The sequence below is a fragment of the Peromyscus leucopus genome, chromosome 20 (genome assembly GCF_004664715.2).
Source record: "Peromyscus leucopus breed LL Stock chromosome 20, UCI_PerLeu_2.1, whole genome shotgun sequence".
Classification (NCBI taxonomy): Eukaryota; Metazoa; Chordata; class Mammalia; order Rodentia; family Cricetidae; genus Peromyscus; species Peromyscus leucopus.
In genome coordinates, this window is record NC_051080.1 from 12,350,261 (window position 1) to 12,374,126 (window position 23,866).

Sequence of the window (23,866 nt, forward strand, 5' to 3'; positions counted from 1 at the left end):
GCTATTTCATAATTGTAAATTTACTGTTATTTATGAAAATTCAAATATCTGATATGAGGCCCTCAAGGGGGCTGTGACCCACAGGTTGAGAATGGATGCTTTAACTGGAAGTTACTTAATCTGTCCTTCCAGAATATAATACATTCCTCATTTACCAGGAAATTTTATTAATTAATTATTTGGGTACGGAAGATGTAACCTAGAGCCTTGTGTAGGCTTGGTGAGTATATATACATGTATATACATATATATATGTATATAAAATGTTCTCTCTCTCTTCTCTCTCTCTCTCTCTCTCTCTCTCTCTCTCTCTCTCTCTCTCTCTCCCTACACCATCCCTGGGAGACACTCTATTTAAAAGCCCTTGTTCACAAATAGTCTAAGAGGCATTTCTTTTAAAATATGATGGAAGAGGAAATGTCATAATAGACAAACGGAAGGGCTTGTGTGGGTGCTACCCATGTTAGAAATGTAGAAGTAGACATTAAGCCAAACCATGGAAAGTGAGAATAAGAACATTAGGGTGTGATACCAGAAATACAAGATAGGACAGAGTCTTATGAATCATCTGAGATATACTGAAGACTTTTCTATAATGTAGTGGGATATAATTTTAAGCATCTGATTTATATACCTTCAAAATTCCCGCCTCCTCTGTGTGGAAAACACATGGTGAGTGATGTATATAGCAGCAGGAGTAACGATTCTGAGATGAGCTTAGAAGATCCGAGAACAAATGAACAGATGAGGCTAGCGTGGGAAAAGAGGAACCTGAGAGCAGTGGATGAGTGCAGCATGCCTTTTGGAAGTAATGGGACTAGATCATGCTGAAATGTGAGAATTATGGAGAAAAGGAAATGAGGCATCAAGCTGAGCTGAGAATTTTGCCCAAAACCTTGTCAGAAATGGGACCTCTGACTAACACGTGAAACACCGGGAGAAAAAACAGCATAGGTATGGAGAGAAGTCAATTCTGTTTGGGTCATGCCTATTAGACAGTCAAGTAGAGACATCGAGGCAACAGTGGTCTATGAATGCCACGTTACTGACAAGTCAAGGCTGGGGACATGTATGAGAAGTTTCCACTTAAAATGTCTTCAGATGTTTCCTAGTCTTGATGTAGTTTCCATAGATCATGTAACCACCTCAAACAGCTGACTGCCATAGGAAAATCTCTCAACTCAATATGTAGAAGCCTGCCCATCAGCCTAGGCAACACCTGCATTTCCTGCAGACATATTTGGTGACCACCCACTATTCAGCACTACCTCTGGTACTTTGACCCTTTTCTGTGGGATGGGGGAGCTACAGGGTTTATATGCCATCTCTCTGGCCATCTCAAAATCAGATCTGTAGACCAGGCTGAACTGACAGATATCTGGCTTCCTATCCCTCCCAAATTCTGGCACTAAAGGCATGTGCTTGGAACATCCGCTTTAGAACCTTGCTTTTATTTTTGCTGAAGACATTTGAAATAGAATCCTGATTGATTAAGGTACCACTCTACCTCCAGCTGCATTGTCCTTTGACACGGAGTGACTTACAAGGTTCAGTTCCCCCCATCATCTGTGGCTCACATTCTCATCCCTATCAAAATTATTTCTACCTTTGTCCTCTGGCTCTTCTCTTCTATATGTTCACCTGCTGCCTCCAATGTCCCCACCTCGCTCTGGCCTATGTCTAATGGAATTCAATTTCTAACAACCCTGGCATCACCTGGAATCCTGTAGTGTTATAGTCCTTACATCAAGAATCCCATGGAAAGAGCAGACAAGAACAAAAATTTAGGGTTTTCAGAAACATTAATTCATAGACTGGCGTGTATAGACTTGTAGAGATCTTCAGCAGAATTCTACTGGATATAACAGAAAGTAGCCTACCCTTTCCCCACATTTCTAGTCTCTCCAGAAGGTTTTTTTTTTTTTTAAATCACACAGTGTTATTTTGCTTCACACATCAGAATATAGGATTTATCCTTAAGCAAACTGGAAGTCCATATTCATTTATCGAATTACTACTGGTCTACCAGGCATTCAAGTGCCTATAGTAAAAACTAACCTAGAATTTGGAAACACTATTATAAGAAAAGAAAGAGAGAGGGAGAGAGAGAGAAGGAAAAAGGGAAAGGAAGAGAGGGAGGGAGGGCGGGAAGAAAGGAAGGGAGGAAGGAAGGAAGGGAGGAAGAAAGGAAGGAAGGAAGCCAGAAGACAAATCATCTTTTGCTAGTTTTGACAGAAATCTACAATATTGGTATCCTATCTAGTAATAGATGAGTCAATAAAGAGTCAAACCTCATGCCACCTGGACCCCTACCATAATTCTTCAGTTTTTGGAGTAAATACTCTCATTTTACACACATAAAGTATAATAGCTACTAATATAATTAAAATTTCATAGGATAGGTGATTCAGGTAAGTTAATATGTTGGAAAATATTTGTGCATTTTATACTTTGTGTATCCTTTATAATTCTCATTTGTGTTAATTGGATTTAGATGATTCACAAATGCTTAATCCAAAAGTTAACCATTTTTATGTTTTTATTCTGTCAATTAAGTTCTATTCACTCTATCTAGTAAAAAACAAAGACGAGTGAATACTAGTCTACTAGTCATTTTTTTCAAAGTTTTTCTTACCTGTTAAAAAACATTGACCAATCAATTCATTTATTTTTAGACTATTTCCTCAGCTCCAGAAACAAAAGTATTATATCATGGAAGCCCTGCTTAGTAAGAGGTAGCAATAACCCTTGCATAGTTTATATATATTTCTTCTAAAAGTCCATATTTCTCCAAAAATAAATATAATAGCAATTTCTCAATAAATAAAATGCCTCCAACATTGAGTTGGTTGTTTGAGTATTTTATAATTGAATTATTTGCAAAGTCCTTCTTATATCCAATTTTGGCCTACGATCTCTGATGTTGACAAATGCTCTGTAGGCCAAAATTCCCAGTGAAACTAAAATGGCAATATTATAAGTTTTAAATCATTTACCTCAATCATTCTCTTTCAATTGGATCCTTTAAAAATAATCTCAGACTTGTAAATACCTGAGGTTCTTTGTGTTGGACGTTGTGGGGACAGCTTGATATGCTCTGCCTACCTGTTGGGTGTTCAGAGCTGGTGGTCTCAGTTACGGAAGCTCTGCCTGTGCTGTCTTGTCCCTTGGTAGCTCCACCTGACCAACATTCAAAAAAGCTGGGATTAGATCACCTTCTACAGTTCCTGGGAAATGAAGACAATTGCTAAATATTCTTTTCTGCTCCCACCTGGTACCCACCCCCTTTCCAAATAGTCCAGTGGCTTTGCTTGTGATCAATACAACTGATTGGAATGGATAGACTGCTGAGATTATTGGACCCTTTACTGAATCCCAATGCAAACTCACTGCCTGGCAGGGTGGTGGTTCCTCCTGTTGCTACACTTGATTTGCCTGAGATTTCAGTGGTCCCTGCTAAGAGAAGAGAGAGCAGGTAAAGTAATATAATCATGCTCAACTAAAATAAGCTATTGGACTCATGATGCTCCCATGACCAGTTTTGCCACCTAAGTCCCATTTCCTTTCGTTTTAACTGGAATACTGCAGTTTTGCTTAACTTCACCCAACCACCAGGCCAGCATTCTTCATCCAAAGTCCTGACTGTATTCTCTGCTCCAGAATGGTGTATGGTAATAATTCCTAGTCATCAACAATTAGCCTCAATCCCAAACGTGTCTAAGAGTCACGAGCTAAGCCTATTAAAATGCAACCCCCGCCCCCCATTTCCTAGTAGAAACCTCAAGGCTGTTTGAAACACTGAAAGGCTGGGGTGTGGGCTGCAAATAGGCTTGTGTACAGTTTCAATCTCTGGGACAACTGTGGGGATGGGGATAAAAAAGGATAACTTGTCGTGACAAGAAACTTCACGGAACACTGAGAGAATTCAGCGCCTCCCATTCCCTTTCTGCTATCTCCTGGTTTCTGTAAGCATATTTGCACACACGAGGCTATCATGCCGGTGCATGAATAACATATGCGCACATGCACACCCACCCCTCTTTTTAAAATGAGGCTATAGATTACATGGGAGATCTGCTTCTGCTTTCTCCCTGATGAGATTCGGAAACAGATCTTTACATCAGCGCCTCCTCCCTCCTTTGCCACCTTGGCATGGTGAAAGTCTGCAGCAGATTTCACCCCCACCCCGGCCCCATCCTCTTTTACTGAAGACAGCTTTTTTTTTTTTTTTTTTTCTGATCTGCTTCTGTTTAAAAACAAAAAACAAAAACAAACAAACACCACCAGCATGAGCAGCGTCTGTATATGTCATCTCTCCCGAACTGCATCCTAGAGTAGGAACGCAGGGCTTCTGGGCCAAAGGGTAAATGATTGTAGTTCTGTTCCCTTTGTCTGGCTGGCCTCCATGGGGTGTCTCATGGTGAGCGCCCACCTGCCAGACACAAAGCACCAAGTGTTTCTTCCCCGACCTGTCAAGAGCACTGTTGTCAAACTTTTGGATTTCTGCCAATTCCAAAAAGTGAAAAAATGACAGTTCAGTCTGGTTTGAACTTACGTTTTTTGGAGGTGTGTGAATCTGATCATCTGTTTCAAACCCCACGCTTCCAAATCTTACCTATTCCAGCTCATGGCAGATTGTAGAAGTGTTGAATGGTTGTGTGATGTGCCTGACATTGTCACCTCCCTGCCTTCAGCCAGGGAGTGCACCTCTTGATTCTGTACTAAGATGTTGAGTGGATGGCTGAGGCATCTACGTAATGTTAAGGAAGGAATCATTCATTCCTCCTGTCTTTGGTATTTTTGTTCTCTGTGAGACAATGGTAATCCAATGCCTTTTGAGCCTCCCTGGGGAAAACTGCTGTCTCTGTTGGTCTCAGGCCAATTACTGTTATGAATTTTATCACTGAGCTCCCTAATATTGAGAACACTTTCACTTAATTAATAGAAATTATCAAGCATCTTCTTCCTGAAGGCTCATTTTTCACCCTTAGCAGAGTTACCTTTCTTTTATTTCATTCCTGAACTCTTAATGACTCATTTGGCCACTTACCACCGGTTACCTAGCAACATTTATCCAATTTTCATCTTTTTTATTTTGTCTGTAATCTATCAACGTGTTTTTCTTTTATTTTGATATTTTATCGTTTCCTTTTTCCTTTTCCTCCATTCAAACATTCCCATATGTCCCTCTCTGTTCTTTCAAATTTCTTACTTTCTCTTTTCGTTAATTGTTGTTATGTGTATGAGATACTGAAAAACTTAAATTCAATTAATAGTACTGCAGTGTTTGGGTGGGAGGCCTCTTTTCACTCAGTCCCATCCCCTCCCCCAAATCCCTTTTCCATATTTTTAGTCTTTTTTATTTCTTGTTGGACCACTTGTTATTTATCCTTCATATCTGAAATAATTTTTGTTTCTCTTGATCTGCCTCCTTACTTTTCATCAATTGCTTTTTGATATTTCTGCTATTCATATATTTTTACTGTAAGTTTCCAAATTTACATTTTACATCTCTTTATATCTTTACTTATTTTTAATTTAAAATCACTGCTAATATTGCATTTTTGTATTGTTTGATGACTTTTTTCAAAACTTGCTTGCTAGTGCTTAAATTTTTAATTTACAGAAAGGAATAACTACACAAAGATTTTGTGCAGACATTGGAGTTCACTTTTCCCCTTTTTGGGATTGGGTTTTTGTGGTGGCATAGTAATAGGAGATCTATGCTACAGCAGATGGGCTTCTGCTCTGCCCCATGTTTCCCAGACCAAGAGCTCCCTCTTATCTTCTTACAGAAAAGGGATTTTTTTTTTTTAAAGTGGGCCTTCTCCTTCATCTGACTTCTGACTGTTAACTACTATCTTCCAAGAATACAACCTTGTTTTCCCATGCTTCTTTATTTCCTTTGATACCCAGGATGCACAGGGATTCTTCCACATTCCAAACTATGTCTGTCTGTGTGCTTCTTATAACAAAAACACATTTAATACCCATGTTAAAGAGGACATTAAGAATTTTTCTACTTCATGCTAAGTTAGAGTCAGAATAGTAAGCCTTAGCCCTCAGTAAGCCAAAAGTACCAAGGGAGGAATCAGGGCCACTATTGCCCAAAAAAACCACATTATCAACCTAATTTGGGATAAGAAAAACATCAACTAATGCTGTCCTCTTTCTGATGCTAGCTCATTTCTCTAAATATACAAGGAATTCCTGCATTCCCCCTTTGAATAAATAGTGATACAACCTGCCCCTCACTTGTCATAGTTGAGTAACATACATTCAGTTCTTACATTTCCATATAAATAAAGGGAAATTAACAACTCTCCGTTTGACACATGAGAGTTCATACCCCCTTTCTTCCCTTACTTGCTTGGCTGCTGGCAGAAGCTGTGGATTGACTGGAGGCCTGAGGGACAGTAGTATGTCTTGAGGATGTCACTGTGCTCTCTAGGACAGGAAAACATGCATGTTTGAGACTCATATAATATTAGACATCCTTATTTATATGAATAGACTTGCAAGATAAAACACAAGAAGACAACATTCTTCTAACGCATCCAGTGTCATGAATTTCACTCACACATACAGGTCAATTTTCCACACCATCTCCTGAGCTGCATGGGAACAGATGGGCAGCTGAGACATTTCCAAAGGCTCAAGAGTCTTACCTGATGCTGGGGCTCCAGTACTTGCAGGTAGAGCAATGCTGCCCCCTGCTCCTCCAGAGGTGGATGCAGAAGTTGTCCCAGGTGTGCCTGTTGATTATCATGATTAAAAATAATGAGTAAGAAAAACTAAAGGGAGTTTTTTTTTTCTGAAAACAAAGAATTGAAATAACCATTTTTTTCCTCTTACAAAATGAATGTCTCTACTCTTATAAAAAGTTCAGTGTCAACCTCTTTCTCAAGGGAATCCATTACCTGACAACATACAGATTTGGTGGAATATTCATTAATTTAAAAACATAATAATTATGGAGATAAGCCATATTTGTCATGGAGGGATGTTGATGATTTTAGAACTGACTTAAGACCCTGTGGGCATCATTCCCTACCTGACTGTTCTCTACCATATTTTTAGGCTCACATATCTCATGATGCTCATTTGATTAAAAATATGAAAATGCATGAGATCATGGAGTCTTGCTTTTAACTTAGCAAATAATATATGCTTAAAATACCTGACATAAAATAAATTCTTGTCAATATACGCTGAATCTTCTGCAAATCTGACATGGGACTGGTTATCATATGGACCACTTCTCTGTGAATGTCTCAGGGGATACTAACAGAGAAGGAAAGGCCAATGTATAGGTAGGTAACAATCAATAAGTTGTCATATCTCCATGTGCCCCTCCTCTCGTTTCTATGGGAACAAAAATGTTTCTTAATTTTCACAGATAACAATGGCCACAGAAGCCTCCCAAAGCATTTCAGAGTTGACCTCATGTCATGAAGTTCTACACTCTGCTCCTTCATCACTTTTCCTTCAACTAATGATCACAAACAGTTCTGAACACTAGCATGAGTCCCTGACACAGACCACCATTGGGATCTTATCTTGCCTGCTGGGCTTCCAGTGGTGACTTCTGTGCCTTGGGTGACAGGTGTGGCCTCCCGGTCTGCTCTTGTGGTAACTCCCACAGACTGTCTTGTTGTGCCTGCAAAGCAAAGGAGCCATGCTGGAAACACTTACTAGTCCTCAGAAGGGAGACATGGAGAGGTTCAATTCTGTACCTCGCTAGTTGAACAAGTCTGTGCTTTGCCCAGCAGCCTACCTGTTACAGCTCTACCCACTGAGTTGCTACTAATGAAGTCCCTACTCTAACTGACCCGAGTCTCCATGGATTTTAGCACTGATGCTTTGTCCCCTGGGTGTGTTGCCTCCCCTGTCACTTGTGCATTCAGCAGAGACTAAGTTCCCGGAGATATGAATGACATTTTGATTTTCCTTAGGAATAATGACACAAGAAAAAGACTGGAAAGGAAATCTTATGCTGCCCAACGGTTGGATATGTTCCCATGAGTTGTTATGTTGTCCTTGTAGCTGACAGCAGACCCAGGGTCCAACCTGAGTCTTTACATCCTCAGAGTCTAACCTCTCATTTGCTCTCAAGGATCTCTGGCAAAACAGTGATTTGACAAATTTTCAAAGTGTGTTACACAAATACTTTCACAAAACCAGAGTTTTCTCTCTCTCCTAGGAAAACACCCACTCTCCAGGTATTCCTTTCAAGAGTGCCTGGGCATGAGTCTTTTCATTCATCTCTACTCTTCTCTTAAGTCTGTCTGTCCTTCTACGTGGAAGGTGGAACATCATCCAGTTTCATATGATGAGAAGGAAAACGTCCAGTGATTTTCTGTTCAATCATGTCTACCCTTTGAACCTAGAGTCATGTTATCAAAAGCCTCGGCTTACTGCCCTCGGAGGAGAAAGCCTTTTAATATGACATTGCTCTCTCTTTTACTTTAGTCCTCATGTGTCCATCTAAAATTTGTACTTTGATTTAAATGAGCTGGGCAATTGTAAGGCGATCCACCTTGTTTCAAACCATAAATTCTTCACATCAGCTTATACTCACTTGACTTGTCTGAAGGCTGAGCCGATTCACTGCTTGGGGCTCCAGATGTTTCCCTAGCTGATGGTGTAGTAGTTCCTTTCAAAGTGAACAATAAGTGATTATCACAAAGTTTGGTACAGAGGTACAGATCAGGATGCTAATGCTTTCAATGATCTTCCTTATATTCTTTCATTCTCTTTTATTTCCATCTTTTCAACAAGCTATCACAAATTCTTAGGTTACCCAGACTATTCTTTAAAGAACTCACTGAATTGTTGGATATGAAGGATCTTGTACATATTGACTTGTTTGACATTAAGACGCTGGAGTTCTATATCATAGCTTGGCATCCTTATTAGAGCCTTCAGTAGGATTTTTATGAGATGAATCTCTCTAGACTTCCATTTTCAGTTTACTTAAAAATGTCTCTCTGCATCTTTTTCAACAGCATGAGCTTGTGCTGGACACAGTCTCAATTCACCTGCACTGACTTTAGATGGGGCCTTCTCACTGCTTGGGGATGTAGTTGTTCCCACTGATAACCCAGTCATTGCTTTCAAAGAAAGATAATGTCATGAGTGTGAGCAGCAGTAGACCACACTGCTCTGTGATGTTGAAAGTCTTCATTAATTTGTGTATAGTTTCTATTTCTGCTTCAATCTTTGTAAATTTAATATGATATGGAATCCTTGTGGGGCTTATTTGATTCTGCATGGAAATATGATCATCTACCTCCTTTTTAATCATCTATTTGAATCCAGTACTCATATGCTTATTGAAACCAACTAGGCCTTTCATTTTTATTCTGGCTGTGTGCTTCATATTAGAAAACACATTTAATAACCACGATAAAGAAGACATTCAGAATGTTTCTACTTGATAATAACTTAGAGTCAGGATAGTAAGCCCTAGCTTTATGATTCAGAGCCCTTAAGCTCCAAGGAAAGAATCAGGGCCATCATTGCCCCAAAGTACATATTAGCTACCTAACTATGGGATAAGATAAGAGAAACATCAACTAATGCAGTCTTTTTTTCTGATGCTAGCTCCCTTTCTCTAAATATATAAGGAATTCATGCATTACCTTATGAAAACATGCTGATATCACTAGCCCCTCATTTGATACGTGAGGACTCATAGCCTTATAATATACATGCCATTTCTGCATTTCCATAAAAGTAAATGGAGTTATATTCAGTCCCCCATTTGACACTTGGGAACTCATAGCCTCCTCTCTTGTACTTACCTGGTTTGCTGCTGCCAGAGGCTGGGGATAGACTGGAGGCTTGAGTGATGGTAGTGTGCACTGAGGATGTCACTGTGCTCTCTAGGACAGGAAAACAGGCATGTTGGAGATTCATATGTTTCCAGATATCCTTATTAATATGAATGGACTTGCATGATGAAACATGAGAAGACATTATTCACCACATGCAGTACCATCAATTTCATTCACACAAACAAGTCCATTTTCCAAATCATCACCTGAGGAAACATGGGAATGGATGAGCAGTTGAGACATCTCCAAAGGCTAAAGAGTCTTACCTGATGCTCCAGTACTTGCAGGTAGAGAGGTGCTACTCCCTGTCCCTCCTGACTTGGTTCCAGATGATACACTGGGTGTGCCTGATTTTTATTGTGGTTAAAAAAGATGAATGAGAAAATTTTAAAGGTGATTTTTTTTAAAGAATAAAAATAAAAATTATACATGTTTCCCTTTATGAAATGAAAGTTCCTACCCTTAAAAACTTTATTGACAACTTCTTTCTAGAGGGAAATCCATTAATTTGACAACCTACTGATTTGTTTAAATATTCATTAATAAGAAAATACAATAATCAAATTCCTCATGGAGGAATGTTGGGCATTTTAGAACTGACTTAATATCCTGTGAGCATCTTTGCTCATCTGAATATTCTCCAACATACTTTTATGCTCCCACATCATAACACTGTTAATTTCATTAAAAAACATGAAGATGCATGAGATCATGGCATCCTCCTATTTTTTAGCAACTATGGAGTGATTACAGTAATACTAGTCCCAAAACATATACTTGCTAATATATTCAATATTTTGGATAGTTGTTTTGGGAATGTTTATCATTTGGAACACATCTCTGAGCTTATCACTGAGGATATCAACAGAGAGGGAAAGGCCAACATATAAGAACATGACAACCAATGAGCTGCACCCCTAGACTGAATGTGAAAGGGAAAGGACAGAGCATGAGAGGACTAGCATTTTTCACTCTGCCCCCTCAGTGTGAGCACAGTGTGAACAGCTTCCTTGTGATCCCATGATTCCATCTGTACCACTCCCACTTCTATGGTTTCCTTGGCATGAGGAATCTACCTCAAATTATTAGCAATATAAACCCCTTCTAATTTGATTAGCTTTGGTTATGCTTTGTTCACAGTAACTATAGTACATGACGTCTATGGCAATCGTCAAATCCTCCACAGTTCCTAATTGCCTTACATGTTACACGAAATGTTCACTTGTCTGCTGCCTGGGTGACCCCTGATGAGCTCACTCATTACCTGTTACTGAAGATGTGTTTTCACTAGGAGCTCCGGTGCTGGCTGAATGTGAACCTCCACTCGTTCCTAAGGGCATAAGAATGATGCTTGAAGGTCACAGATAATTATGGCCACAGAAGCCTCCCAAGTCATTTCAAAGTTACATTTATGCCAATAACTTCTACAGTGTGATCTTTGGACACTTTTTCTTGAATTCCTGATCACAGCTCAGGACAATACTAGCATTTGGCCCCTCCAAGAAGTCCCCAGGGAGTTCTTGTCTTGCCTGTGGGGCTTCCAGTGGTGGCCTCTGTGCCTGGGACTCCAGGTGTGGCCCCCTTGTTGGCCCCTGTTGTAACTCCCACAGACTGTCCTGTTGTGCGTGCAAAACAAAGGACCCATGCTGGCAACATGTACTAGTCCTCAGAAGGGAAATATGGAGAGATTCACTCTGAACATATCCACCCAGTCGCCCAAGCTTCATCTCTACCCAAGGAGTTGCGACTAATGAAATGCACTCTCTGACTGACCTGGGGTTCCTTGGCTTATAGCACTGCTGCTGGGTTCCCTGGGTGTGCTGGCTTCATTGTCCCTTGATGTGGCTTCAGTAGGGACTACAGTTCCTGAGACACAAACAACATTTTTATTTTTCTTCAAAATAACAACCTGTCAGGAAGCCATCTGGCCAGGGAAAATTTATGCTGTCCAGTTGTTGGCTATCTTCACTTGACTTTTTAAAGTCACTGTTTACCTCACATCAGACCCAAGATCCAAACTTAAACTCTACATCCCCAGCCTAATTGCTTCTGTGTTCTCAATGATCTCTGGCAAAATAATAATTTGTCATATTCCAAGTGTGTTAGACAAATAATTTCTAAAACACCAGAGTGTTCTCTCTCTCAGGACAGCACTTGGTGTTGAGGCATTTCTTTAGAGACTGGCAACTCTGGAAATGCATCTGGGATGGAGCACTGACACATCTCTGCCTCCTGGCTAATGTCTGTCTGTCCTTCTACTTGGAAAGTGGAACACCATCCCAGTGTCATATCATGAGAAGTAATGAGTCCAGTGATTTTCTTTTTGATCATGCCTACCCTTTGTACCTAATGCCATGTTATCAAGAGCCTTGTTTTACTGCCCTAGGGAGGAGATAGTCTCTTAAAAATGACATTATTCTCTCTTTTTATTTTAGTCCTCACATTTCCAATTAAATTTTATACTTTGATTAATAATGAGCTGGGTCATGGTAAGATGATCTACTTTGTTAAAATCCATGACTTCCTCACATCAGCCTGTCCTCACTTGACTTGTCTGAAGGCAGGGTAAATTCACTGCTTGGGGCTCCAGATGTTTCCCCAAGGATGGTGTAGTAGTCCCTTTCAAAGTGAACAATAAGGGACTATCACAATGTTTGATACAGGATATTGATAAGGATGCTAACTCTATCAATTAGCTTCCTTATATTCTTGCATCCTCCTCTCTTTTCTTCTTTTCAACATGCAATCACAAATACTTCCATGATGCAGATGTCCTTCAGAGAACTCACTGACTTCTTGGGTATAAATGAAGTAGTTCATACTGATTTGTTGGATATGAGCGAACTTGTACATATTAACTTGTTTGACATTAAGACACTGGAGTTCTATGTCCTATCTCAGCATCCTCATCAGAGCCCATAGTAGAACTTTCATGAGATGCATCTCGCCAGATGCCTATTTTCATTGTATTTGTTAAAAATTGGTCTCTGCATCTTGAAATGGGTCAATAAGGAAGTTCCATATATGTTTTATTAATATATATGCATCAATTGCAGTTGTATAAAATGAATAAAGTATGGACAAACCACTCTCCATTTTGACCACAGCCTCAGCCTCTCCAGGACACAGCCTCAACTCACCTGCACTGACTTCAGCTGAGGTCATCTCATTGCTAGTGGTTCCCGCTAATGATCCAGTTGTTCCTTTCAAAGAAACACAATGTCATGACTATGAAATAGCAGAGGACCGCACTTCTCTCTGATCTCAGTGTCTTCATTTATTTATATATAGTTCCTATTGCTGCTTCAATTTTGGTAAATTTCATATGATGTAGAGGAATCCTTGCTGGATTTATTTGATTTTGCATGGGATTATGACTGTCTTCCTTCATATTCATCTATTTGAATCCAGTACTCATATGCTTATTGAAACCAACTGGGTCTTTCAGATATTATTTGGCCTCAGTGCTTTATATAAAAAAACACATTTAATAACCATGACAAAGAAGACATTCAGAAATTTTTTACTTAATGCTAACTTAGAGTCAGGATAGTAACCCTTAGAACTCATGGCTCAGAGTCCCTAAGCTATAAGGAAGCAATCAGAATCATAATTGCCCCAAAGTACACATTAGAAACCTAAATATGAAATAAGATAAGAGAAAAATGAATTAATGCAACCCTCTTTCTAATGCTACCTTGCTTTCCCTAAATATGCAAGGAATCCTGCATTACCTTGTGAATAAATGGAGATATCACTAGCCCTCATTTCACAGCTAAAGACTCATAGCCTTGTAACAAACATGCCACTATTACATTCCAATATAAATAAATGGACATAGACTCAGTCCCCATTTGGCACATGGAGACTCATAGCCTTTTAATATACTTGCCACTCCTACATTCACATTTAAATAAATAGAGATATATTCAGCCCTCCATTTGACAACTGAGAACTCATAGCCTCCTCTCTTTTGCTTACCTGGTTTGCTGCTGGCAGAGGCTGGGGATAGACTGGAGGCTCGAGTCATGGTTGTGTGCCCTGAGGATGTCACTGTGCTCCCTATGAAAGGAAATCCTGCATGTTGGTGACTCATATGATGTCAGACCTCCTTACTTATATAAATGGACTTGCAGGATAAAACATGAGTAGACAGATTCTACGCCACATCAAATGCCATGAATTTTACTCACACATAGAGTTTCAATTTCCCGACGATCACCTGAGGCATCATGGGAATGGATGAACTGCTGAGACATCTCCAAAAGCTAAAGAGTCTTACCTGAACCTGGGGCTCCAGTGCTTGCTGGTAGAGGGGTGCTGCTCCCTGCCATTCCCGAGGTGGTTCCAGATGATGCCCCTGGTGTGCCTGATTTTTATTGTAGTTAAAAAGATAAATAAGAAAATTGATAGGGAGATTTTTCTTAGGAATAAGAATTAAAATATTCTTTTTCCCCCTCTTATGATGTGAAAGTGTCTACCCTTAGGATCTTTAATGACAAATTCTTTCTCAAGGGAAATCAAATAATTTGTAGGTTGGGACTTATGAATCCAGACATTCTATTTATATGAATGGACTTAAATAATAAAACATGAGAATATACATTCTTGCATTGCCTCCTCTGCCCTGAATTTTCCTCACACATACAGATCAAATTTCTATACCATCACCTGAGGCATCATGGGAATGGATGAGCTGCCAAAACCTCTCCAAAGGCTAAAGAAAGAGTCTTACCTGATGCTGGGGCTCCAGTCCTTGCAGGTAGTGCAGTGCTGCCCCCTGCCCCTTCAGAGGTGGATGCAGAAGCTGCCCCAGGTGTGACTGTAGTTTAGTATGGTTAAAAAATGAGTAAGAAAAAATAAAGGGAGACTTTTCTCAAAAATAAAAATTGAAATAGCCATTTTTTTCCTGTTACAAAATGAAAGTCTCTACTCTTACATAGTTCAATGGCAATTTCTTTTTCAAAAGAGTGTTTAATTTGACAACCTACTAATTTGGTTAAATATTCATTAACTAGAAAACACAATAATTATAGAGGTTTGTCAAAATCCTGATGGAGGAATGTTGGGCATTTTAGAACTGACTTAAGACCCTGCAAGCATATTTGCCCACCTGACTATTCTGCAATGTATCTTTAGGATCTCATGTCATTAGACTGTTAATTTCATTAAAGAGCATGAAGATGCATGAGATCATGACATCCCCCTATTTTTTAACAACTATGGAGTAACTAATAATACTAGCCCCAAAGCAAAGACTTGGCAAGATACAACCAATCTTTTGGATAGTTGTTTTGGGAATGTTTATCATTTGGAACACATTTCTGTGCTTATCACTGAGGATATCAACAGAGAGGGAAAGGCCAACATATAAGAACATGACAATCAATGAGTTGCACCCCTAGACTGAATGTGAAAGAGAAGGGACAGAGCATGAGAGGACCAGCATTCCTCACTCTGCCTCCTCAATGTGAGCACAGTGTGAACAGCTTCCTTGTGACCCCACGATTCCATCTGTACCACTCCCACTTCTGTGGTTTCCCTGGCATGAGGAATTTGCCTCAAATTGTGAGCAGAGTATACTCCTTCTGATTTGATTTGTTTGGCTATGTTTGGTTCACAGAAAGAAAAAAAAAACTATAGTTCATGACATCTATCACAATGGTCAACTCCTCCACAGATCCACAGCCATAGAATCTAAGACACTCTTAGCCCAGTGCTCACCACGCAATTCTGTAATCTAGGAGAATTTGGAATTTATGACTTCTAATTACAGAGTGTGAGTTCCAAATATTTACATAATCATGAGTGAGTTTGAACTGCCTTTCCCCTGCCTGGGACATGGCTTTATCTACAATCATTCACTTGAGACTGGAATGTACCTCTTTATAACATTTGTAATGCCTGGGAGATTCTGTTGGAGGATTTAAAAGTGGAGGGAAAAGAACCCAGGGAGCAATGGGAGAAAAAAAATGAGAGAATAAAGAATGAAACCATCAAGAGAATGTGTGAGGGTTTTTTTTTTTTTTCTTTCATTTTTCCCCAACCCCTCAGACAGAAAAGTCCTAGCTTTGCCGTGCTGTTGATTTCCCTTTGAGCCCTGAGTGTTGTCTTAGAGACTGGACCTCAGGACAGCAATAGGGTTCCAGATGCTTCCCTAGCTGAAGGTACAGTAGTCCTTCTCAAAGTGAACAATAATAGACTATCAGGATGTTTGATATCAGACTGCTAACGCTATCAATTATTTCCTTATGTTTCTGCATTATCTTCTAGTTCTGTCTTTTCAACGAGCATTAATGAAATTTGCCACTACCAAGACAATCCTTCAGAGCACTGATTGATTAATTGGATATGAGGGAATTTGTGTATACCGAATTGATTCATAGTAAGAGACTGGAGTTGTGTGTCAGCTCAGCATCCTCTTCGGAGCCTGCAGTGAGGATTTAATGAGATGCATCTCCTCAGATCCCTATTTTCATTCTATTTCTTAAAAATATCTCTTGACATCTTGAATTGTGTTGACAATAAAAGTTGTCCACACACATTTTAAAAATATACCTGTTTTAGCCGGGCGGTGGTGGCTCACGCCTTTAATCCCAGCACTCGAGAGGCAGAGCCAGGCAGATCTCTGTGAGTTCGAGGCCAGCCTGGACTACCTAGTGAGTCCCAGGAAAGGCGCAAAGTTACACATAGAAACCCCGTCCCCAAAAACCTATATATATATATATATACCTGTTTTAACTGTGGTTCTTTAAAATGAATAATGTATAGACAAACCACTCTCCATTTTTCAGGCAGCCTCTCCAGGACACAGCCTCAACTCACCTGCACTGACTTCAGCTGAGGTCATCTCACTGCTTGAGGACCTTGTGGTTCCCACTGATGATCCAGTTGTTCCTTTCAAAGAAACACAATGTCATGACTATGAAATAGCAGAAGACCACACTTCTCTCTGATCTCAAGTGTCTTCATTTATTTATATATAGTTCCTATTGCTGCTTCAATCTTTGTATATTTTATATGATATGGAGAATCCTTGATGGATTTATTTGATTTTGCATGGGAATATGACTGTGTTCCTTCATAGTCATCTATTTGAATCCTGTACTCATATGCTTATTGAAACCAACTGGGTCTTTCAAATATTTTTTAGCTTGGGTGCTTCATATAAGAAATCATATTTAATAACAATGACAAAGAAGACATTCAGGTATTTTTTACTTAATGTTAACTTAGAGTCAGGATAGTAACCCTTAGTCCTCATGGCTCAGTGTCCCTAAGCTCAAAATAAGAAAACAGGGTCATAATTGTCCCAAAGTACACATTAGCAACCTAATTACAGAATAAGATAAGAGAAAAATCAATTAATGCAACCCTCTTTCTAATGCTAGCTTGCTTTCTCTAACTATGCAAGGAATTCCTGCATTCCCTTGTGAATAAATGGAGATATCACTAGCCCCTCATTTCACACCTGAGGACTCATAGCCTTGTAACATACATGCCATTCTTACATTCCAATGTAAATAAATGGACATAGACTCAGTCCCCTTTTGGCACATGGCGACTCATAGCCTTTTAATATACTTGCCACTCCTACATTCACATTTAAATAAATAGAGATATATTCAGCCCTCCATTTGACAACTGAGAACTCATAGCCTCCTCTCTTTTGCTTACCTGGTTTGCTGCTGGCAGAGGCTGGGGATAGACTGGAGGCTTGAGTGATGGTTGTGTGCCCTGAGGATGTCACTGTGCTCCCTATGACAGGAAATCCTGAATGTTGGTGACTCATAGGATGTCAGACCTCCTTACTTATATAAATGGACTTGCAGGATAAAACATGAGTAGACAGATTCTACGCCACATCAAATGCCATGAATTTTACTCACACATAGAGTTTCAATTTCCCGACGATCACCTGAGGTATCATGGGAATGGATGAGCTGCTGAGACATCTCCAAAAGCTAAAGAGTCTCACCTGAACCTGGGGCTCCAGTGCTTGCTGGTAGAGGGGTGCTGCTTCCTGCCCTTCCCGAGGTGGTTCCAGATGATGCCCCTGGTGTGCCTGATTTTTATTGTAGTTAAAAAGATAAATAAGAAAATTGATAGGGAGATTTTTCTTAGGAATAAGAATTAAAATATTCTTTTTCCCCCCTCTTATGATGTAAAAGTGTCTACCCTTAGGATCTTTAATGACAAATTCTTTCTCAAGGGAAATCAAATAATTTGGATGTTGAAACTTATATGAATCCAGACATCCTATTTATATGAATGGACTTGAACAATAAAACATGAGAAGATACATTCTTGCATTGCCTCCTCTGCCCTGAATTTTCCTCACACATACAGATCAAATTTCTATACCGTCACCTGAGGCATCATGGGAATGGATGAGCTGCTAAAACCTCTCCAAAGGCTAAAGAAAGAGTCTTACCTGATCCTGGGGCTCCAGTCCTTGCAGGTAGTACAGTGCTGCCCCCTGCCCCTTCAGAGGTGGATGCAGAAGCTGCCCCAGGTGTGACTGTAGTTTAGTATGGTTAAAAAATGAGTAAGAAAAAATAAAGGGAGACTTTTCTCAAAAATAAAAATTGAAATAGCCATTTTTTTTCCTGTTACAAAAAGAAAGTCTCTACTCTTACATAGTTCAATGGCAATTTCTTTTTCAGAAGAGTGTTTAATTTGACAACCTACTAATTTGGTTAAATATTCATTAACTAGAAAACACAATAATTATAGAGGTTTGTCAAAATCCTCATGGAGGAATGTTGGGCATTTTAGAACTGACTTAAGACCCTGCAAGCATATTTGCCCACCTGACTATTCTGCAATGTATCTTTAGGATCTCATGTCATTAGACTGTTAATTTCATTAAAAAGCATGAGGATGCATGAGATCATGACATCCCCCTATTTTTTAACAACTATGGAGGAACTAAATAATACTAGCCCCAAAGCAAAGACCTGGCAAGATATAATCCAGTCTTTTGGATAGTTGTTTTGGGAATGATTATCATTTGGAACACATTTCTGTGCTTATCACTGAGGATATCAACAGAGAGGGAAAGGCCAACATATAAGAACATGACAATCAATGAGTTGCACCCCTAGACTGAATGTGAAAGAGAAGGGACAGAGCATGAGAGGACCAGCATTCCTCACTCTGCCTCCTCAGTGTGAGCACAGTGTGAACAGCTTCCTTGTGACCCCACGATTCCATCTGTACCACTCCCACTTCTGTGGTTTCCCTGGCATGAGGAATTCGCCTCAAACTGTGAGCAGAGTATACTCCTTCTGATTTGATTTGTTTGGCTATGTTTGGTTCACAGAAAGAAAAAAAAACTATAGTTTATGACATCTACCACAATGGTCAACTCCTCCACAGATCCACAGCCTTAGAATCTAAGACACTCTTAGCCCAGTGCTCACCAGGCAATTCTGTAATCTAGGAGAATTTGGAATTTATAACTTCTAATTACAGAGTGTGAGTTCCAAATGTTTACATAATCATGAGTGAGTTTGAACTGCCTTTCCCCTGCCTGGGACATGGCTTTATCTACAATCATTCACTTGAGACTGGAATGTACCTCTTTATGACATTTGTAATGCCTGGGAGATTCTGTTGGAGGATTTAAAAGTGGAGGGAAAAGAATACAGGGAGCAATGGAAGAAAAAAAAATGAGAGAATAAAGAATGAAACCATCAAGAGAATGTGTGAGGGTTTTTTTGTTTTTGTTTTTGTTTTTTTCATTTTTCCCCAACCCCTCAGACAGAAAAGTCCTAGCTTTGCCATGCTGTTGATTTCCCTTTGAGCCCTGAGTGCTGTCTTAGAGACTGGACCTCAGGACAGCAACAGGGTTCCAGATGCTTCCCTAGCTGATGGTACAGTAGTCCCTCTCAAAGTGAACAATAATAGACTATCAGGATGTTTGATATCAGACTGCTAACGCTATCAATTATCTTCCTTATGTTTCTGCATTATCCTCTAGCTCTGTCTTTTCAACCAGCATTAATGAAATGGAAACATCTATTTTTCCTTCGCGGGTGGGGGGGTGGGGGGGTGTTGTGTCTAATATGAGGGAGGAAGGGGAGGAAGCTGATGTTTCCTAGTTGACTTTTCTTTTAATAGGGAGATTTATCCTGGGTGAATGTGACACCATTTATATCATATGAGTGGAAAAATTAGATTACAATTTTTAAGTAGAAATGCATATATGTATGTGTACATAGATTATTTCATATGCTGTATTCCTGCGCACTAATAACAAACAGTATGCATGGCATATCATTCAAACATGGAGTGCTCAAATAAATGGGTGAAGGAAGGGCAATTGTCTTCAATTAGTTTCAGATTTTTGTTACTTTGTGACTACTTTCAGGTGCTGGGTTAGACTAAACATGAACAGACACTGAGTGATAGTCACTTACCCGCATCTTTATTGGCTTCTGAGTATGTGGGAGTTGCTTCTGGAACATGGGATCCTTTTTCTATTCAATACAAAGTATAGATAATATTTAAGTTGAAGCATACATTGACTTAAGACATATTTAAAAGGATATGGGACTTCTAATTTGAAAGTTAAATGTTATTGTCAAGGTACAGTTCCTTATCCTTATGAATATGTAAAATTGCTCTTGAGAGCTAAGATTTGCCAAATTCATATGGATAATTATCTCTGAAATTCAATTTTCTTTCTGGGCCCAATTGGTCATTTGTGTGTTCTGAAATCCTTAGAGACAATTCATTTGGGATCATGCCCAATCACTAACATCCTATATCTATTTCACAGCCGTCTGTTCAGGTTGAAAAATAAGATAATCTTTTACATTATAAGCCAATCTTTATTAGAAGCCACAAAACAAGCAAGTCCAAGGTGCGGCTTAGTCCACCACTATTATTAATACTAATAATGCAATCATGTATGCATGTGGAAAATGTACTTTCCCTAGATGAAAGGGACTGACAAGTACCTTGAAATTTCAAATCTGCCTGTATATTTCTAATCACCCTTTGATCTAGATAAGTAATTTGATATGAAATCTCAGGGTCAGGCTTAAATGTCAGGAAAACAGAAATAGGTATTTCATGAAAAATTTTAAACACTTCTTACAATGCTTTTATTGTCTGCTTATGAATTGTCTAACCACTCTCTTTTCCATAGAGTAGCTTTACTCAGATTGTGAGGACATAGGTTATACTCCTAATTCGTTTAGAGCAGTTTATAACTATGTCTAAAGTGATGAAGGAGAATTGATGTGCTTTATTAAAATTTCCCTAAAACATAATTTTTCTCATTATCATAAAATTTCTTTAAACACCTCATTGGTGTCCTAAATCTTTTCCTCAGGAAACACTAAGAGGCTCAATATTGTAAACACAGTGGCACAGTGACATCCGGTCCCTGTAAATTAGTAACCAACAGATTCCTTCAAACTTACATTTGTATGTGCACGTGTCTATTTTTTTTAAACACCCCCAAAGCCACAAATCAAATTACCTGGAGTACTGGGTGGTCCAGATGTAGTGTACTCAGATCAACTTGTGGTACCTGTTTTAATAGAGAATTATGCATAGTAAAATACAGTTTTAAAAATCTCATGGATAAACCATGGATACAAGCTCAGCAATAATCATGCTGGAATGAATACTTGGGCCTCAAGAAGCTGTATCAAAAAAAAAAAGGCATGCTATCAACTCAACTTCTACTGAAGCAAAATAATAATAATGATGATGATGATGATGATTACATGTCAGATAAAAAGTTAACTTATTCCAGACACATCATCTTAGAATTTGGTAAGTGGAAGAGCAAAGAGTAGTGTACACACTAATCAAAGTATCTTACTTCAATTTCAGTGAAACTGAGCTGCTTTACATTTGGGATATGTAAATGTCTTGAACAAAGGATTCTTGCCCATAGCAACCGGGAGTGTGAAAACACTAACTAGATGAACGATGCCTTTACTATGGATATCAAGAAACCCAGGATGAGGGCCAAACGAAGTGGACACATGCCCTCATCCCTAACCCGGAAACTATTTCCAGTTAGTAATAAGTTGAAAATGAAAATTTAGATTTCTCCAAGTGAGTCTCACTGGGGAAGCAAACCACTCTTAAGGGTAGGCTGCATGCCCAGCAGTAGATGGACAGCAAATAAAATCAGGTGTCTGGGAGATTCTGCATCTCACACTGTTAAGTCAGGGTATTCTTTGCTTGTGGATTACGGCTTCCGGTTTTGTGTTGTTGTGGGATGTCTGTGTGTGCACACGTGTGTCTGCATCTCCATGCATTTCATGTCCTTCTCTTTGGATCTTTTTCTCCTTTAGTTGTTTCCTCCTATTTTGATGTGTTTGCTTTTGTTTTATCTTATTTTCTCTTCATATTATTCCTGAAACAACTATTTACTTGCTAATGAGAGACTTGGAAAGGGTGTGGATCTGGTTGAAAAGGAAGATGGGGAGGAAAAACAAGGAGCAGGGGGAGGGGAAACTGTAATCAGATCATATTGTATAAAAAATCTATTTGCAATAAAAGAAAAAACACTAAACTTGGGGGGAAAAAAACAAAAACAAAATAAATCCAGAACCTTCCATTGCCACTAGACTTACTGCCATTGGTACAATATCCCTCCCCCGCCCCCCCCCCCAATAAAACAAACAGTATGCTATTTACTAAAAATCTCCTTGGGGAAAATCAAAGCAGCCATGATTTAACATGAAAATGGCTGAAAAGTCTCTAATGGGGAACTTTCTCACGGTAGAAACATAAGAAGTAGTTAATTCTGTTTATACTACCTAACCAAACCTAACCTTGTGTGCACTGTGCTTTTCCTAAGCATGCTGTCCATCCTTCTCCTGCTTATCTCCTCCCTCCCTCCCCCCACTCCTGCTCAAATCTTCCTTCCTTTCTCCCACAGCTGCTTATCTCTCCCTTTAATTCCCAGCATCCCTGCTCATATCTCCCCTTCTTTCCCTGCACCCCTGCTTCCTTTCCATTCATGCTCACACCTCCTTGCTTCCTTCCCTCCACCCATGCTCATCTCTCCACCTTCCATCATTCTACCCATGCCGCAATCTATGTTGAAACACTTCCAATAAACTCTAAAACTATTTCACATTAATCCATCTGAAAATTTGGCATTTTAGTAAAGAATCTCTGCATCTCCACAGAGGACCAAAACAACTCCCAGGATGCTACAGGTGGCATTAAATGTCAGCAAAAGGCTCCCATCACCATTGACACCCCAACACACACACCCTTGTAGAAAATTACAGGCCATACTCAGAGGTGCTGGCGGTGAGATTTCTCAATAGTTACTAAGTTCCTTCATGTTATTTTCATTTACATCTTTCCTTCCTTCCTTCTTTATTTCTCTCTCTCTCTCTCTCTCTCTCTCTCTCTCTCTCTCTCTCTCTCTCTCTCTCTCTCTCTCTCTCCCTTAACTTTTCTCCTGCTTACTGGCCAGAGACCCACTTCCTATTTGATGAATACCACCAGCCAAAGGAATTGCCTACATAGTTTTCCACCTCACTCCTGTGTCAGATAGAAAAATTCACAGGTCAGCAGGAGGACATCATTCTAAGTATCATCCAAGCACGTCCAATACCACTCTCGTTCCCACACCAGAGCTGCTCCAAACCTGGCTGTGGTGAACCAACTCTGGGATGGCACTGAGAGGAGTGAGCCTCATTAAACAGCACACCCTGGACCCGGAACACATTAGGGGTAGCTGTTCCTCTGCATGGCATGCTTCAATTCCACCCCCAAACTTCCTCTGCAGCGCTCCCTATGTTCCCGCTGTGGCTGCTTTCTTTAAAGCTATCAGCCTCACAGATAGGGAACTGACCAGTCTTTTCTCTGACTCTGCTTTAGCAGATCGCTTTCACGGCCTCAAAGTCTCTGGTTTTGAGACACTGGTTCCCACCTTTGTTTCTGAATACTGGGGACTAAATGATCTTTTAAAATGGAGCCTCCAAGATTTCCCATGGCCAAAATAGACTAATTTAGACCCTATAGGTGTATCATAAGAC

At 39.6% G+C, this 23,866-nt stretch overlaps 1 protein-coding gene across 1 annotated transcript in view; it reads right to left on the reverse strand.

Annotated features, from left to right (window-relative positions):
- The window catches only part of LOC119086401 (mucin-22-like), a 31,614-nt gene extending 8,030 nt beyond the window's left edge, over window positions 1–23,584 (reverse strand). The window contains 14 exon segments of the mRNA XM_037197807.1: window positions 4,324–4,503; window positions 6,669–6,755; window positions 7,565–7,660; window positions 8,582–8,656; window positions 9,807–9,887; window positions 11,104–11,169; window positions 11,613–11,705; window positions 12,980–13,042; window positions 13,821–13,901; window positions 14,575–14,661; window positions 16,665–16,736; window positions 18,274–18,360; window positions 20,264–20,323; window positions 23,443–23,584. Of these exon segments, the coding sequence (XP_037053702.1) occupies window positions 4,324–4,503; window positions 6,669–6,755; window positions 7,565–7,660; window positions 8,582–8,656; window positions 9,807–9,887; window positions 11,104–11,169; window positions 11,613–11,705; window positions 12,980–13,042; window positions 13,821–13,901; window positions 14,575–14,661; window positions 16,665–16,736; window positions 18,274–18,360; window positions 20,264–20,323; window positions 23,443–23,584 (1,270 nt within the window).
- Window positions 23,585–23,866: the final 282 nt, after the last annotated feature.